Genomic DNA, 19,332 nt, shown 5'->3' with positions numbered 1-19,332 from the left:
ACATATACATTGAGTCCGAGATGTACATGTTGTACATGAGCACTGTAAGTGTGTGTATCCAATTGCAACTCAGAATTTCTTTCGTTTAGTGAATCACTGTACAGCATTTTCATATGGGACTTGTAGTTCTCATCTTCTGTACATTTGTGACATATTGCAATTTTATACATTGCATTACATCTTAGAATTTAATAAAAGAATGAAAATTGATAAATTGTTACTCTCATATGGTATTGCTTTTTAAAATGGCATACAATGTTTTATGTCATTGCTTTTCATTATTTGGATGTACAGTGTAAGTTCAAATGATTTATGAAAATGATCTAGGCCATGCAGTGGTCCCTGTGTACATTTTTTGTCACTTTTCTTTTCTTATTGCTCTAGACAATACTGCATTGATGGTGTTGACTTTTATTTCTTGTTGCATATGCTCTGTTTTTACTAGTTATTGTTCATGTTGATTATTGTTGCTATTCCATATTGATTGTTGCACACTGTCAATTATATATTTGACAAGTGTTATGTTAATTCTAATAGAACAGCAGATGGCTACTTCTCCTTTCCATTGAGATGGAAGAAAAGACCTGCATAACTATTAGTAAGAAAGGGCTGAATGATATAACACATTTACCAGTAACTATACCTTGCACTACATGTTGTAATGTTTTCACTTTTGAATTACATCAACTGCAACTCTTCCATTTTAAGACATATGGTACATCTTGTATCTTACTCAGTTGCTACATTGTACCTGGCCTAACATGCAAATTTCTTATATCTATGCCCATTCCCTATAAATTTGGAGAATCCAAGTGTGAAGTCATGGGCTCTGTAAACCTATTTCCAGTCCATAAATTAGATAATGATGAGCTCTCTTTAAATGTGCAAGGTATAAGTGAAAGTAGAAGAAAAAACAACTCTTTGAGTTCATCTTCAAATCCATTATTCAATATTTATGATGAAACCATTCTGATTGACCTAAATGCAGGTATGCCAAACTTTGAAATCAGGTGTGATGATAATGATATAAATGTCTCTTGTACTGAGTCTATGTACTGTACAACTCAACAGTTCGGTGATGCACTTTCGGATTTTACGCAAAATGATCTCTCTGTATTACAGTTTAATATTAGGAGCCTTAATAAACACTTTCATTACTTGGAGCAATTGCTACATACACTTTCAGGCTCCCCTTCAGTAGTTGCTCTGAGACTTGGATCTGCAATTCTACATCCTCCTCCTTATACTCTATGGAGGAATACAATTTTGTAGCCAACAGTAGACCCAACAGAACTGGTGGTGGTGTGGGGTTTTATATTTCATCAAAGCTAAAATATGTCTGGAAGGATGATTTAACATATATGACTGACTTTATCAAAACATTCTTCATTGAAATTAAATCTGATGGCAGAAACATTTTAGTTATCATAGGAGTTGTTTTCAAGCTAAACAAGATGAATTAATGATGGCTCTGAATAATATATTGTCCTTTGGTGAGGTAAACAACAAACATTGTATTCTGGTTGGAGACTTTAACATTGACTTACTGTGCTCTCAGGAAAATCCTTACTGTCAAATATTCATTGATACTATCTTATCCCATTCCTTCTTCTGTTAATTACCAAGCCATCTGGTGTTGCCATCAGTCACATACTCTCATCAATAATATAATCACAAACATAAATCCCACCCCCAAAACAGGGATAATCATGTCTGACACGACAAACCACTTTCCAGTATTCGTGATACTGCCTCGTATGACAAGTGTTAAAAGTCCCTCTTCTGTAGAAATGCAGAAGAGGAATTGGTTATTGCAGTCACTCTTGAAGTCAGTAAACCAAAAGAATAGACTATATTATAGATATAAATCCAATCCCACTCCAAATTTAAAGAAAAAATATACTACTTTATATAAAAACATTTTGGTTACTCTCTGAAGCCTTGGTCACAACTCGCCCTGTGTGCTTTTAGTCTGTACGTTTTTGGCGGAGGCCACGGCATTCATGTTTTCTTTTTTTTTGCCTGAATACGTGGCGAGTGACTAGAACAGGGAGTACGTCAACGCATAGCACTTACATGGTTGTGCAAGGTGTAAGTATGTGGTCCGCATGCCATGCCTGGCCGTGAGGGGTTCCGTGCATCATACATTGCACATGTGGTAAGTGAGTTGTACAACGCACAATCTCTGTGCGATTGCCACGTTATCTTACTGAGGCTGTAATTACATATGTTGCTCATGTAAGGTATAAGTACTCTCTCACATGTTGTAAGCGCATGCAAGTGCAATGATTTTTCCATCCAATGATGAGGTTAGGCCCATATAGAGAACGACCTTCTAAAGTTCTTCAGATGTAATATCATACGTCTTCTCCAGGTATATACATATCTACATAGTGTATACTATGACATTGTCTAACATTTGGTGTTCAACAGCCTATTTCATTGGCACTGGAAAAGAACTGAAAAGAGACATTTGCTACTTTAGATGCATATGATTTGTTATCATGAAGTCTGCCATCTTTACACCCAGTTTCAGAGGTGGTGGGTCATTGTTTACTTTCAGCCAGGCATATTTTGAGCTAGATTTAACAGCAGATTGCTGGAACAATGAATGTATGGTTTTGCAGTTTTCTGTGAGTCTGAAGGTGTCACGTTTGCAATTTATATAAGGTAATGCTGTCATCATAGTAATTTCCTACTAACTTAATTTCAAAATATACACATTCTTAATTTCAGCTTAACTAAGAATTGCACTGACTTTAACATTGTTCTATACATGCTATGATGACCAATGCCTTTTAACCAAGCTTGTGCAATTCTAAACGGGAGCAATTTTTCAGAACTTTAACCTGGTCACGTCATGCACTGACCTCTCAGAGCTCAAGATTTCTAAATGCTTTGCTTTTTTAAGCAGTTTTTGACTGTTCAAGCAATTTTTTACTGTATCTTAAGTTTTGCAAAATATCATATATATATATATTTAAATAACCATAAACTCATCCCCTGCCAGGCAGAAGGGTCTTATTGATAGCGTCAAATTTTGGTCTGTGACACAATTCAATAGAGTTTTGAAATAACATATTTGGAATTGTGATTGCACAACCCCCAAATATATCAAGAATCTATATATTTCTCAACAAAATTTCATTCAAATGACCAGATTATCTCATACAACAAATACTGCGGGAACCTGAGCACTCTTACTCGACCCCTACTCTGAGACCCTGTAACTTGTATCCTTCTTCAAACAATTCCCAACTAACAACATCAATTTATATAACAATACCTCTAGCTGTCCCAACATTTTGATATATACATATATATATATATATATTGACCGATTCTGTGACGCGCTATGTGTATTTTTGGCATGGGCAGCGCCATTACTTGGTGTCTCAGCCGACCCCTCTTCCCACTCCCCACCTCTCTCCCTACATTAGCACGCACGCAGAATGAAAAACTGCTTTAGCCAATGGGCGTCTCGTACTGAGTGCGCGAATGCTTGCTTAGTGCGCGAACCTTTGTTACAAGTGCGTGATAAACATGTTGCCCGGGGTGGGGGAGAGCAGGGGGGTCGGCTGAGACACCCACTATGGCTGCGCCCAGTGCCATGAAATGTCTGCTGCCCTCAACGAACCTGAATCGGTCAATATATATATATCTATATCTAAAAACCCTTCAAAAAAAGTTTGGAAATCTGACTTCAGATGTAAATTTCTCCAGTTTGTAAGCCCCATACAATACATGATTGATATCAATGGAAAGATTATTTAATTCTCTTTGAAATGATATCCTACTCATGATTTTGCTATCAAGTAAAGGGCGGTACGCAAAAATGTCTGATAAGGTCAGCATTGAAAAACTGCAAAATGAACAAGAACGGTCCTTGTGAATGAGAATGGTCGTGAAGAGTGAACAGAGAACATGTTCTTTTGTGTTATGTCTTTTGTTCTTAACTGGTCAGCCATGAAGGCAAATTTCAATAGACATCTTAACTTCACATTCAAGTTTTCAGTGATGCCATGCCAGGCAATTTTTGTAGCTCATCAAGTAGTATGGTTGTACAACATGCCACGTGTAAGCAATGTTCAAAAAGCCTGCGCCATAGGGCAAATTGAAGCCGAGATGCTTCAAAAAGATGACAACGCAAGACCACATAGAGCGAGACTTGTGTGCAACTTTCTCAAGAGAGAGGGCATCACTAGAATGGACTGGCCTGCATGAACTTGGCCGAGCTGTGGGGAAGAGGGTCACAAATGCAACGATACTGGCAGGACTCTGTCAGATACTGGTTGATGAGTGGAACGCCATTCCTCAGCAGCGAATCACGAATCTAATCAACAGCATGAGGACACGGTGCCAGGTGGTGGTGCAAGCACTTGGGTCGTCCACAAGATACTGAGCCCCAATCATGCTCATTGACAATCATAAAGACAAATTAAACATAAGGTAAAGACAAAAAAAGCGACAAAATGAAGACAAACTAAATTTGAAACTTCAATAAAATCAAGACCATGCCATTTCACTTCTTTATGTCTTTCTTGTGGTTACTGTGGTGAGGTTCTGTGAGATAAAATGGTTTGAGTCATGATCGTTTGTGTTTGTGTGTGTGTGTGTGCGTGTGTGTTTGTTTATCTGTTTGGTTGAACGCATACATGTTTCACTCCATAAAAATGCTGTGTCAATGTTACAGTAAATGAACACCAAAGAAACAATGGGGAACTCACTCATAACGAGGAAACTCCATTGGGGACGGCAAAAATTGGGCCATTTTGCAGCTTTTAAATTCTGACTTTACCTCATATTTGTAAGCACTGCACCTCCATGTATACGATAATCATAACAAGTATGGTATCATTTTAAAGAAAATTAAACAATCTTTGTGTGGTACTAAGCACAAATAAATTATTTCTAAGGAAAAATGAGAAATGATTGATCAAACTCAGATTTCCAAACTTTTTTGAGGGGTTTATATATGTGACCCGCTACAACAAAAGGATCCTCAAGTCGCTGACGGCTGAGCCGAGAAAATCGAGTTTGAAGTCACATCATCAAAATTGGTCAAAACAATCGGATTTCTGTGTTGGGCATAATTTTGTAGTCTAATGTTTTGTCTATCATTTGCTGAAATTTTGAAGCTAAATGATCAAAGGAAAGGCAAGAAATCAGCGTTTTTCTGGGCCATGATTTTTCTGACTTTCTCAACATAACAGAAACGTGTCCGAAGATTTGGATTTAGCGCCGCAGCTAGACTCCGCCCCTAGCAACGAGGGAGTGATCTTATTGGTCAGTGCGTGGCATCCTGGTTACTGATTGGTCGTGCGTAGACCGCTGGCGTTAAGCTTGAATGAAAATCGCGGAGGTCGCTAGGAGCATACCTTCTATTGTCAAACGTTGAAAACTGTCTCGCCTCCCCTTGATCATGATAGCGTCGGAAGGAAAACTTTGAAGGCGTTTTTCTCGAAACTCGTATTTTCCTCAGCAACTTGACATGTGCTATTAAATAAAATCATCGATATCTACGCAACTGAGTACATTCATGAGTTGTGTTATATATGAAATTGAAGTAGAAGAGTAAGAGAACTATGTCATGCTGTTTTCAGAAAATTGTCCTTCCCCAACTTTTGGATCCTTTTGTTGTAGCGGGTCACATATATATATATATCTATGAAGAGTTTGTTCGAAAAACCGATAAGTCCATTTTTGAAGATTTTGAAGTACAGTCTCTGTCATAAAGTACAAAATAATACCTTTTAAATGATATATTGGTCACTACATATAAAAGTACATTTTTGGAGTTATGGTCAAAAGAAGCAAAAATTTTCTTATCATTCTCTTTATTTTTCTTGACCTTTAATCGCAAATATGTCCATTTGGCAAACATGGACTTATCGGTTTTTGCGAACAAACTCTTCATATATATATATATATATATATATATATATATATATATATATATACTAAGTTTTATACATCTCCATTCGGAATAGCAGAGGTAGAGGAAAATAATGAGATAGTGAGTCTAATTCACAAAATAAGGATCAATACAGAAAACAGGAGGAGGGGAGAGAGGGAAGGGGAGAAGGAGAGATAAAGAAAGAAAATGTACATGTGTATATAATACATACATATAAAGGTAATACCATACATACACAGCCATTATATGTATGCACACACACGTATATACAGACAAGTAAGGGGGAGGCAAGGTTAAAAAAAAAAGGAAGACATGGTAATGTCCTACTTAAATTTCTCAATAAAATACACATCATGGACCACACACAAAAAAATTGAAAGTAAAAGGGATACTCAGTATGTCCAACAACGTAATAATAACGGCGGTCCCATTAAAATAATAAGAGTGAAAGCTTTCATCTGACAGAAGATGAAAAGGACAGGATAGAATGGGTAGGAAAGGGGTCTGATAAAGAAACAGAGAGAGGGAGAGAAATACAGAAGACAGTGGACTGGTGCCTTCAGAATAAACAAAATATATGAATACCTCATGGTATTACACAGCTGAGAAGTTTACCAATAAAAAGGTGATTTAACATGGTAAAACTCATAACTAATCAGGTAATGATATAAAAGACCTTGATAGCCCCCTGTTTTTTTAAACAGGAAAGGGGATGTAAAAAGAGAGAGGAAGAAAAAAAGGCTGAAGTAGAGAGAGAGAGAACATAAGGAATAAGTATCAGAGGCATATCATCGTTCTGAACAACCAGAGACTTGTCAATCGTCTCATCCCAATATAACCAATAACAGGTTTCAAGGGAGACCGTTGTTACCTTCATTCCTCTCGAGAGAAATTGTAGCCAACATCACAAGGTCGCATCTTCTGTTCATGCAGATGTTTGCAAATGTTGGTTATTTACTTTCATCTTTCTCTCTCTGATTGCAGTTGACTGCTTCTTTTATTCTGACACATTTGATATTTTTCTTTATATTTTGTTGATGCTTAGTGTGCATTTGGTTATATGTTGAAGTGTCAGGATAACACTCATTTTAGCAAGGGAGATTGTAACGGCTAGTAATGAAGTATATATATTTCCCTTTCTTTATGTCAAATATTGTACATAACTGTATACATACCTGCACCATGTACTACCAAGTATCTGTTCAGGTTACGCATTCCAAGCTGTAGAGGTATATATACACTCAGCAAAAAAACAAAGTACACTTTTTCCAGTTAAAAATTTTCATAGAAGATTTTGATAAAAATCATTGTGTCATATACCATATTAAAGATTATTTAATTGGCTATCAACCTGAAAGGTTTATACAAATGGAAACTTTACGCATGAGTGAACACATTCATTTTTGTACTCCAAGGCAGAAAAGTAAAAATTGCAGAAATTGACATATTGAAATTCATTTGCATAATGCCTTCCAAGATAGCAATGATAACAAAAGACATGAATGAAATAGGAGAAATAAGTTTCCATTCCCTCATTTCTCTTTACATTCTAAAACAAAAATATAGTATGGTAACTAAAGGTGGAACATAAGAATTTTCTATCAATTCAAACTTTAAAGATAGCCCGTCCCTTTTGCATTCCTTCCCAAATAGCACAGAATGTGATATATTCCAACAGAATGACAAGACTATTGTAAATCTATAACATTTCTGTGATATTTGAAGGTTGTTAGCCGTAAAAATTCAAATAATGCACCAAACACTCACCGTAACGTATTCTTTGTACAAGGCACAGCTGCAGCACGATGTACAAAACACACGGCAGCACAGCAGCGAGCATCGCGATTGATCTGAATGTAGCTACATTGTATCTAACAGTGACCTGTAGTTGTACACGGCGCTAGTATACTTTCGCACCCGTTTGTCAAACGACCTCCAAACAACCACAAACTCACCCTGGTTTTTCAGTAACCTAAAATACTTCCATCTGAGTCTCCAAAGTCCACTTTTAGCATTTACAAGTGTCGGAAAATCGTTGGAAAATCTTGATCGCTATCGCTGGCATTGCTGCTCGGTGCACTTAAGCGCAATTAGGAATTCGTCTAAATGTAGCGACACAGCGTTTTTTTTTATGGTGTCGTTGAAAAGCTAAAATTTGTTTTTTCCTTGTAATCGGCCAAGGTGGAAATGGTATTTTCTTTTTAAAGACACCATAGAAGAACTTGCCGTGGTCACTGTGAGATAGCTACATTCAGATCAATCGCGGTGCTCGCTGCTGTGCTGCCGTGTGTTTTGTACATCGTGCTGCGCTGTCTGCTCCTGTGCAACGCAGTTATCGCTGATCGAGTAGCTGCGATCGAGATTATTCCGAGAAGTAGATAAATGACAAAATGGTAAAAATTCCATTTCTACTGGACTTGAATCTTGCTCAGATGCAAGTATTTAGGTTACTGAATAACTGAGGTGAGTTTGTGCATGTTTGGAGGTCATTTGAATTCACTAGCTTCTCTTACTTTGTTATCAATGGCAAATAACAACACACTACTTACATGAACTACATGTACAACTAAGTGCATCACACAGGTCTGTAAAACTAGACTAGTATTTAGATTTGTACTTTTTGCGAAGTTCGCAAAAATTATTCAAATCTTAATGGTCAATTCAACTAAACAAATAAAGACCCATTTGCGTTCAAAATTTACAGGAGGTTTCCAAATAGTGTTTTCTTCAATACCTAAGAGTTCTCACCAATTTTTCAAAAATTTGCATGCAAAAGGGATTGACTGTCTTTAAATGACATAGGGAGTAAGCCGCAAACGTGATAAAATCGACAGAATTTCTTCGTTTCACCTTTTAATTAAGGAATTCAAAAAAAATTCAAAAACCAAATATTATTTCAAATTTTTCTTAATTTTGAAAAACGTTTCAAATATAACCTTCTTTGTTACTATCACTTTTTATCTTATGCCTACTCACTATGGATTTGACAAAAGATTATTCATTTTCATCCATTATTTTTTGCCTTTCTTTATCTTTGGAGGGTTACAGAGACATTATAGAGATCGTAGGTTGATTTTTGCAAGTTAATTTGCATTTTGATTGCGTTGAATTTGTCCTTTGTTATCATTGTTATTTGGAAGAGCATACGCGCTTGAATAACGACTTGTCCATTTTTTACTTTTGTGCCTTGGAAGAGAAAAACGAATGTGTTCACTCATGCCTAAAGTTTCCCTTTTTATTGACGTACTATGTTGATAGCCAATTAAATTACCTTTAACATGGTATAAAAAACACCATTATTAGCGAAATAGTCTATAGGAAAGATGAACTTGAAGAAGTGTTTACTTTCTTTTCTTGCTGAGTGTACATGTACTATACACAACCTTGTGTACATAAAATGTCACTCTTCCCTACTCACAAGGAAGGGCAGAATGTTTTATAGGTATTCATTGGTAGTAATCCTGACACTTCCTTATTTATGGCAAAGGCAGGGTAAATGTTTGTGAACTTGACTGAAATAAAAGACCAGTGATGACTCAGATGGTTAGTGTATAGCTTGGGTCCGTGAGAAATTCTCTCACTCTTAGCTAAGTTGCCCGAGAAGAGGTTCGTGGTGGACAAGCCTGCTGCTGGCTTCTTTATCACATATTACCCTAGGTGGAGTTTGATGCATCCTGTGCTTTAAGTATCATGCTCACCTTCTGGGGAGTTTGTTTTGGCTTTGCTTTTGCAATTAAAGACATGCACATTTACGATCAAAAACACCAGGGGCCTGTTTCATAAAACTTGTCATCAGTGACAACTGCCACATTTCTATGACAAAATTTGCTTTCAGCCAATCAGAATCAAGGATTTCAGTAGCTTGTCACATCTATGACAACTTGTCACTGACGACAAGTTTTATGAAACGGGCCCCAGGAGTTTACATGCGATTTGTCTCATTACAATAGCAAAGAGGTGTGTCCGGCTATCTGCATAAGCTCAAAAGAAGGCACTCATAATGCACAAACATGAATGAGCTGATTCACAATGTAATACTTACGCTTCAAAATGGAACATCTTCTGTACAGCCCGTAGCTCATGGTTACCTCTGATGAGAAAGAACTTGTCCGGTGCTAAGATTTTCTGGGACAGAAGGTATGCTATGACCTGGGCAAAGGGGAATATGCAATACATGTACTAGCTTACATCAAGAAATAAAAGACATTTAACAACAGACATTCAGCAACTTGCGGAAGAAATGTCTCTTTTGACAGTTGAGGTAAACCCTGAAGTTTTATCAATACATTGAGTGTAATGACACTCTTAACCTTATGTGAAGTGATTCATATACAAAATCTGTTTATTTTGTTTTGCTTGCATTATTTCAAACTAAAAATTTCATTTGCTGACAAAGGGCAAATATGTGATGTTTTCAGTCTTGTGAATAGCTTAAGCAGCACCAAATAATAATTTACTATCCTGCCAATTCAAGTTGGTACATTCAGTTGATTCACCAATTCATGCACGAATAAATCAGACACTGTTGAGTACTGTACAATTTTTGCAAATAAACAAGGTTAGTTCAAAGCTGTTTGCAGAATTCAAAGAACAAAAATAAATTCATACTGTACAAGAAACAGTAGATCAAATTAGTTTGCTAAACATTCCATGAGATCACACATACAAATCATTTGCTGGCTAATGGAGGACAATTCTCATAAGGTTAAGATATATCTCAATTCTTTACCACTATGTTATAATTATATTAGGACCTACACTTGCCATGTATCAAAGGATGAAATCTTAATTCTCATGTTTTTTTTCTCACCTCAACACCATGTTCTCCACGATCCACATAGTCTCCAAGAAAGAGAAAAGAGCATGGGGTGAGAAGGGGACCCATTCGCCACAGTGCCTTCTCAAAACACACCAAATCGTGGAAGTTTCCGTGGATGTCACCTGCTCAGTTGTATGTGCCAAGAGAAAGAAGTGACACACATGTCATGTTTTCTATTACTTCTGCATTGAGATATTGAGATACAAGGGACTTGTTAGTCAAATAGAATATGCATGTACATAGCATCCTGTGCACAATATTTGGCAATATTCTATATGTCTGAGACAACAGCAATGATACATGCACTGTTGATTTCAAGAACAAGTACAACATTTGAAAAATACACTGTCATATGGATTTCATTTGTTTTATTTTTTTAAAACTGAGAATGTATCCCAGTCTCATTTTCTTCTTACAAAAACAGCAATAACCTCTTGAGACAATACATTTAATATCATGATATTGACAAGTGTACCTAAACATCGGTCTCTGCACAAAACCAAGATATGATTACATCTGATATACCATGATTACATCTGATATACCACAATGACGTTTGCCTCATTCTTTCAAAAGACATACATTTATTCAGTACAATACTTTGTACTACGTAACACATGCTACCACCTCAAATACTTGTACATCACCATCAATACATCACCTTTCTGATATTTCCTTTTGGCCTCAAAATTAAAATTTTCATATTTGACCTCAATCTCTAGACACGTCTCATCATATTTTGCTCAAAAGCATTTAATTGCCCTGTAGTACTACAAGTTCAAAAAAACTTTGTGACCTGTTAAAATTGTTGAACTTGTCCTGAAACTTTCATCTGACTTACATTTCTGGTCATACCATGATAAGGTAGTACATTGCTTGAAATGTCAAACATCTATTCCTTTAACCCATTCCATACTAAATTTTGACATTCCCATAGACTTAGTACGCAGGCCATCAGGTTCCCATATGGAATGGGTTAACAAACAAAAAGTTACATTATTATTGACACAACCACTTCACATATGCCCTAATTTTATCAAGTGCAATGCCCTTTCAACTTTAGATGAGATAGCATGAAATATTTCCCAACCTTTTTTTGCAAACAACAGATTTTAACCGTGGCTTTGAATGTAGTCAACATCCCTCGATCAGGTATTTAGCCAAAAATCCTGCTAGGAATCACCACACCTTGCTTTTATTGTGTACAATGTCTGTTGGAATGACATAAAATCTTCCTCCTGTTTCGTGTAATCTGTTGCATATATATCGTAACCTTAACTATTTGATCAATTCCCAAATATCTGAAAGTAATGTCTATGTAATATTCACTTGTGTGTAGGTTTGGTGCCAGTCTGTTATGATATACTTGCCTGTTGGGTTACAGTACATATTGTGACTCAGAAGCAAGCAGATAAGCTAAAAAAATGTGAACATTTGCACTCTAAAACGAATGACACTTCATTTTTCTGAACCTATGAAGCACAATGAACGAGTTTTATACTACAAATTGGGAAGCAAAGACACAAACTTGATTTTAAAAATGAGAATGTTTGATGTGGTATGCCTTATTTTCTCTGCCCATTTTCACAAAGTAAAATGTTGAAAAGTTTTGGCAATTTACAAAATGACTTATAAAAAGATTTTATCATCCAGTAGGTCTTGATTTTGTAGATCCTCTAAAAGTGAAGATCACAGCATTATCATACACTCGAAAGATATATATTTTTTTCTACTTGTGCATATAGACTCAAATAAACAAGCTGACTTTAAGTATGAGCAAATCTGGATATTTTCTGCCACTTCTACACCTTATAGAGCTTGTGTTCCAAATTTTTTTCCATTGCAAGTGAATATGAAGGTTTACTGTCTTTTCTTCCTACACAAAGAGTTGATCTACATTCTCACCAAGAATATAGGAGGGTGCACTCAGCTTTATGAGCCTTGGTTCATTGGCCAAGACTCCCTGGGCCTCCCTGCACAGAGCAAGCAGACACTTAGCCAGTGACATCATCTCAACAGTACCCCAGCTGAAATGGCTCTTAGTCTTAATGGGAGCAACCCCACTCCCTTGCCCACTGACACCACCACTGGTACTGTTATTGGTTCCTGCAACTGTTCCACAGCCACCACTACTTGTTGCATTGCTTTTGATGGCTCGCTCAAAGTACCGCAGACCTGTCAGCATTTCATTCGGGTGGGATCTCTGTGAAACGGACACATGGAAAATTAAGTACATATGACAAAATATCAGTACAGTGACAATTCATGCACTTCCTTTTTAATAAACCTGGTATCCACAAGGGCACGGACAATCGTGTATGCAAAACTGCTACTCTACCACTCGGCCACGGAACTCCACGGAAATGTTGAGCCAAAGTATAGATACTGTAAACGTCAATATTTTCGCGCGATTAATTTTTCACGCTGAGCGGCTCGAAAACACATTCGCGGGTTCTTAAATTCGCGCTCGGCAGCGGGTTAATACACAGTCGCTGTTTTCATCCAGCGATGCCAGCGTACGATAAGCGACGTAGCGAGCGGTGCGAGTGCGAGTACAAGCGCTCGACGTACTCGATACATGTTCTGTAGGACTAGTACTGTAGTCGCGGGGATGTAGCACACCAATCGGCCGTGGGCTCGGTGCATGCGATGATACTGCTATATGCGTTAACATGTCTGTACTATGTAGCAGTATCATCGACGAAGCGCACCAGGCCACTGTGCATAGAAAATTGCGAAGATATATTCGCGCGTTTTTGAATTCGCGATAGCCGAACGTAGCGCGAAATCCACGAAAATTAATGTACCGCGAAAATTTCCACGTTTACAGTTACCTGTATAACATTTTTTCAGTAAAAGGAAAAGTAAAAGAAATGTCCATGTCGGGATAACAAATGTGCCCACATGAACATGCATTGTATTGCTAGACAGGAATATGGTTTGCTCATGATTGTGATGGTGCTATGCAATTTCTAGTAAGGGGTTGCTTGGACCATGGCTACAGTTGTATGTGGTCAGCAAAAGGACCAATTAGGAGAATAATTTTCTCGTAGACATTGTAAAAAATGTTTAATTCATTATTTCAGAATAAAAAGTTATCATATCTTTTGGAAGCTACTTTTGAATACGATAGGCACCGTTAAATATTTTCTTGTTTTCGTAAACTGAATTCTAATAAAGTTTATACAGATTTTTTTCGATGCGACAAAATAGGGACAAATTTTTGAAATATCTTGAACTAAGACTAAAACGTGAGATCATTTGTGACCCTGCACCTCAAAACAAACAAAAAGTCGCCAGACATGAATTTTTAATTAAGACCATATTCTGAAAGAGCAGACTTTAAGCTTTAAAATGATGTATAACTCAAATCAAATGGACTCTCCTAACCTATCTAAATATTGGAAAGAAAGCACAAACTCAGGAAAAGTGTGAACTGAGAAAAGAGGCTCTGAAGTACAGTGTCTATTCAAGCGCTTAATCTTTACCAAACCGTGCTGGCTGTGCGATGAATGGGACAAAAAACAGGAAGTAAACCACCAGAGTAACAACAATGAAGGGATTATCAGATTATTCTGAAATTAAGCATGCCTCATTAACACATTCTGTCCATAATCAATGCCAACTTTCAAAGCAGTAGCACTATCCTTTCAAAAGTGAAGAGTGTGGACAAGGTTTTTTCAGAAATGTAAAAGGGATTCTAAAGACACACCTAATCACACTATTCTACCATAAATGTTCGAGATAAACTGCTAAAAAACACACTTTTCTGCCCGTTTTATGATACCAAATTTTAGTATAATGTAAAAGAAGACCCGCTCTTTCAGAAAATATGAAAAAGTCAAATTCGGCTAGGTTGACCCATTTCACTTATTTTCAGTCCTCACGCAAAATCAGTGTGTGTGACTTTATGTTCGTTTTGAGGTGCATAGTCACATTTGTTGTTGAACAGATAGTTAGTATTGAATAAGAAATGTTATTTAAAAGGAGCAAAAGAAAAATACAAACTCCCCCAAAAAAGGCTGTTCCAAGCATCTATGTCTGATACCGTGAATGTTAAGTCATAGAAACAACTATAGATGTAACATTTTTTAATAAAAGGAAAAGAAAAACAAATGTCACCGTCGGGATAACAAATGTACCCGCGTGAACATGCATTGTATTGCTACACGGGAATACGGTTTGTCAATAATAATTGTGAGGATCGATGCTATGCAATTTGTGGCCGGTGACAACGGTTTCAGGCAAAGGTCAGGAAATTTGAAAATTCATTTTTTCAGTGAATCTCATTGCCCATTTCTAAAGTTTTGTACTGATATAAAATACTTGTATTCCCCGGCACCATAAGTGGGCATATAAAGCTAAATATAATGCACTTTTTATTTGTTAGCCTGACAAAATTGTAAGAAAACGGGCTTTGAAGATTCACCTCTTGCTCAAAGACAATGTCCAAGCAGCAATGCGAGGCGAGTATCACCCATCTGTGCCATGGTGCCAATTGAGATTAAGCTCTGCCTCTAGCAACCACAGCGTCTTCTGATTGGCTCACTGAGAGAGTCAAATTTCTTTGGCACCTTCTTCAGAACTCAGCAATATAGAGCCAAAATACATAATGCGTTTCATTCGGGCTTGTTTGCCAGTATGTCTTTCAAAATGGCAGATACGATAATTGCAAGCCTGCTGGTTTGCGTGTGTATCGTGCATGCATTAATAAGCATCCACACGCCATGCCCGTTTGTACACGTAACAGGAGTGGGTGGCATATTTGTATCCACATCTTAAATCGCATTTTCATTGTGGTTGATTTGTGTTTTTTTTTTCATCATTGGAGATGCTTGGAATAGCCTTTTTTTTGGGTTTGTTTTTCTCTTTTGCTCTTTTTAAATGACATTTCATATTCAATACTAACTATCTGATAAACAAATGATCTCATATTATAGTCTTGGTACAAGAGTCGAGAAAACATGTCCTTGAAAAGTATATAGGCTGTCCATGTTGAGAACATTATCCATAAGTATATTGCATGGTGATGGAGCCATTCGAAGGAAGGCACAATCCCCATAGGTTGTCCAACTTTTAGGAACATGTAGTACCGTCGAATATGTGACCGTGCATCACAAAACAAACAAAAAGTCGCACCCCTTGATTTTACGTGAGGACTCAAAACAGGTGAAATGGGTCAACCTAGTCAATCTATAGTTTTTTCATATTTTCTGAAAGAGCTATCTTTCTTCTACATTATTCTTTAGTTCGGGATCATCACACAAATGGGATGTTGTGTTTTCAGCAATTTTTCTACAACCCCTTTTTGGGGGAGAGTAGAATGATCAGGTTTGTATTAGAGGCCCCTTCTCATTTCTTGAAATCCTTTGTACACTCTTCACTTTCAAATCTAATAACTTTTGAAAGGATAATGCTGCTGCTTTGAACGTTGACATCAATCATGGAAAGAAAGTGTTGGTTGAACATGCTCAATTATAGCTTAATCTGACAATCCCTTCCTTGTTGTTGCTCCGGTGGTTGACATTCTGTGTTCTGTCCCTTTCATCGCACAGCTAGTGCGGCTTGGTGAAAGATTAAGGGCTTGCATAGACCCTGTACTTCAGAGCCTCTTTTCTCAGTTCACACTTTTCCAGAGTGTGTGCTTTCTTTCCAGCATTTAGGTAAGTTAGGGGAGTCCATTTGAATTGAGTTATACATCATGTTAAAGCTTAGAGTCTGCTCTTTCAGAATCTGCCCTCGACTAAAAATCCATGTCTGGCGACTTTTTTTGTTGGTTTTGTGATGCAGGGTCACATATGCTATCCTAAGACTGTAATAAATTTTGTGGACAGCATAACTTAACAATAGACCCTGGGGTCTCGAGCTCACCTGAGTATTGCAAGTTCACCTTCCATGCATTCTGGCAGACTCTTACCTGAGAACATTGGAAACTTGTGGTGGGGAAGCTTTGAGAGCTGGGGGCATGGTGTCCATTTGCATATTCCATCACACTGGTAAAAATCTGCAAGGTACACTGTACTTCATAGAATGTTGGACTTTGCAGTTTTGAAAAAAAAAAAGTAGAAATTACGCGGTGCGTAATATGTCCGCGCCGGAAGTAGCATTTTGTAGCAAAATGTACAATATAGGTCAAAAATCAAGGTCAAAGGTCAAAGAAGTCAAGGTCAAAATTCTGTGTAGAAGTTTTGAAGCCCTCACCTAGTGCCATCACATAAAGCAAACGGAATCAAAATCGGGTGAGAAATGGCGAAGGAGTAGCATTTTGCAGCAAAATGTACAATATAGGTAAAAAAACAAGGTCAAAGGTAAAAGAAGTCAAAGGTCAAAATTCTGTGTAGAAGTTTTGAAGCCCTCACCTAGTGCCATCACATAAAGCAAACGGAATCAAAATCAGGTTAGAAATGGCGAAGGAGTAGCATTTTGTAGCAAAATGTACAATATAGGTCAAAGGTCACAACTGAAATTCTGTGTAGAAGTTTCAAAGCTCCCATGTAGTGCTATCATATAAAGCAAACAGAATCAAAATTGGCTCATAAATGACAGAGAAGTAGCAAATTGAACATTTTGATCACGCACGGACGCACACACGGACGGACACACACACGTACGGAGCCCGTTTCATAGTCCCCTGCTCGAACTCGTTCGGCGGGGACAAAAAGACTTAAAGCCTATCACTTTTGATTCTAGAGAACAATATTGTTGAATATTCCTTAATTTCGGAGGTGCGTTTGCCCTCCCCCCCCCCTCCGAGGGGGGGGGGGGGGGGATCAGGCCCCCTCAGGTCAAGGGGAGCATGGTTCCCTGTTGAACAAATTGAGATCTTAAGTCCCTGGCATGCAACCTGTCACGTTTGGTGAATATTCATCAAGGGGTTTTTCAACGATTATGAACATGTACAATTTATACCACCATTTGGACCCATTCCACCCCACTCCCTTGAGTCTCAAGGGGGGGGGGGGGGAGGTCCCAAGGGGGGAAGGGGCACCCCTGATTCTGCCATGAACAAACTTGAAACAACAGTCACCAATATACTGACTCATTGTATTAACTTAGCTCAATCACTTCTGGTTCTAGAGAAAATCTTTAAAGATTCCACACTGGGGGGTGGATTGGGCCCCCTGGGGGCCCCCCAGGTGGGGCATGGTGCCCATTTGATGGAATTGAGATTCTATCCCCCTAGGGATGCTACCTGCCAAGTTTGGTGAAAATTCATGATGGCATTTTCAAGAAAAAGATGAAAATGTACAATTTGGGCCCCATTAGGACCCCTCCCCATTCCCCTCCCCTGGGTCCCAAGGGGGGGGGGGGGGAGGGGCACCCCTGATTCCGCCATGAACAAACTTGAAACTACAGTCATCAATGTACTAACTCATAGTACTAACTCAGCTCTAACACTTCTGGTTCTAGAGGAGAAGATTTTTTAAGATTTCTTAATTTTGGGGGGTTTGGAACCCTCTGGGGGCCCCCCAGGTGGGGCATGGTGCCCATTTGAACAAATTGAGATCCTATCCCCCTAGGAATGCTACCTGCCAAGTTTGGTGAAAATTGGTCATGGGGTTCTCAAGAAGAAGATGAAAATGTAAAAAGTTTACGCACGACGGACGCCGGACGAAGAGCAATCGCAGTAGCTCACTTAAAAACTGTTTCAGATTTCCTTTGGCATATGTATGTATGAAAGAACAAAGACCCCATTTACAGTGCGGGGCTGGGCCGAGCCGCGGCCGAGCCCAGCCTCAATTGCGGGGCTGAGCCCCGCAATTTTGTTCGTTTACACTGCTGGGCTCGGCCGCGCTTTTAATTCAAACCTTTCAATATTTTGTCGTAGTGGCGCTCTGCTTGTAAAGAAACGCAATTTGGTATAGTCTGTTTTCAGACACTTTGCCAACTGGATTCCATGGCGACGAAGTCGCTGTTCGGGCGAAGGCCTTTGCCGAAGGAAAATCCTTTGCAGGACAAAACCACCTTAAACTATACTAGTTTTCGACGTTGAGGGAGTTAATATCGTGAATAGCGAAATAGTACGGGCAGAGGGTCTGGAAGCCAGACTAAAATTGGCCGCACATTTGGCCTAGTTTGCGTTTACACTAAGAAGAGGCCGGGCGAGACCACCTCCAGACCTCCAACAAAACGAGACATGAAACTCGTCACTAAACTCGTCACTGTAAAAGACGAATTAGGTGATATGCTGGGAGTCATCAGATATCGTTCACATGTAATCGACAACAAAAACAATGAAATAAAGCGACTTTAAGTTATATTGCTGCAATAATATGTTCGTAAAGTCGAATTTTTCGTACCTTTATAATTCTGATCAAATTTTTTATAACAATGGCAAACCACATGGTAAGTCCCGTACGTGTGTCTGCATGTGCAAGTAGGCCTAAGTAGATTAACAGGTTTTCTTAGTACAGTGTATCTGTAACATGTCGTCCTTGACAAATTGAAACATGACAATAAGTGTGTCAAAGATCATATTGATTTTAATATTGGTCTTTTCAAATATGAACTTTGACCCTTATTTGCATAACCAAAACTGCTCTATCTATTCTTGTCATTATGGGAGAGCTCTTACAGCTACAAGCCAGTAAAGAAA

The 19,332-nt window shown here is 38.2% G+C and overlaps 1 protein-coding gene across 1 annotated transcript in view; it reads right to left on the bottom strand.

Annotated features, from left to right (window-relative positions):
- LOC139712918 (serine/threonine-protein phosphatase PP2A catalytic subunit 3-like) overlaps window positions 1-19,332 on the bottom strand; it is a 122,433-nt gene that overhangs the window by 84,454 nt on the left and 18,647 nt on the right. The window contains exons 2-4 of the mRNA XM_071624698.1: window positions 12,642-12,939; window positions 10,728-10,858; window positions 9,960-10,066 (exon numbers count right to left, since the gene is read on the bottom strand). Coding sequence (XP_071480799.1) covers window positions 9,960-10,066; window positions 10,728-10,858; window positions 12,642-12,939 — 536 coding nt within the window. The remainder of the gene's footprint in view (window positions 1-9,959; window positions 10,067-10,727; window positions 10,859-12,641; window positions 12,940-19,332) is intronic.

The sequence above is a fragment of the Diadema antillarum genome, unplaced genomic scaffold (genome assembly GCF_040938485.1).
Source record: "Diadema antillarum isolate AM-2024a unplaced genomic scaffold, OU_Dant_1.0 seq00001875_RagTag, whole genome shotgun sequence".
Classification (NCBI taxonomy): domain Eukaryota; kingdom Metazoa; phylum Echinodermata; class Echinoidea; order Diadematoida; family Diadematidae; genus Diadema; species Diadema antillarum.
The sequence above is the reverse complement of the archived record's forward strand: the minus strand, read 5'-3'. Positions and strand labels throughout refer to the sequence as shown.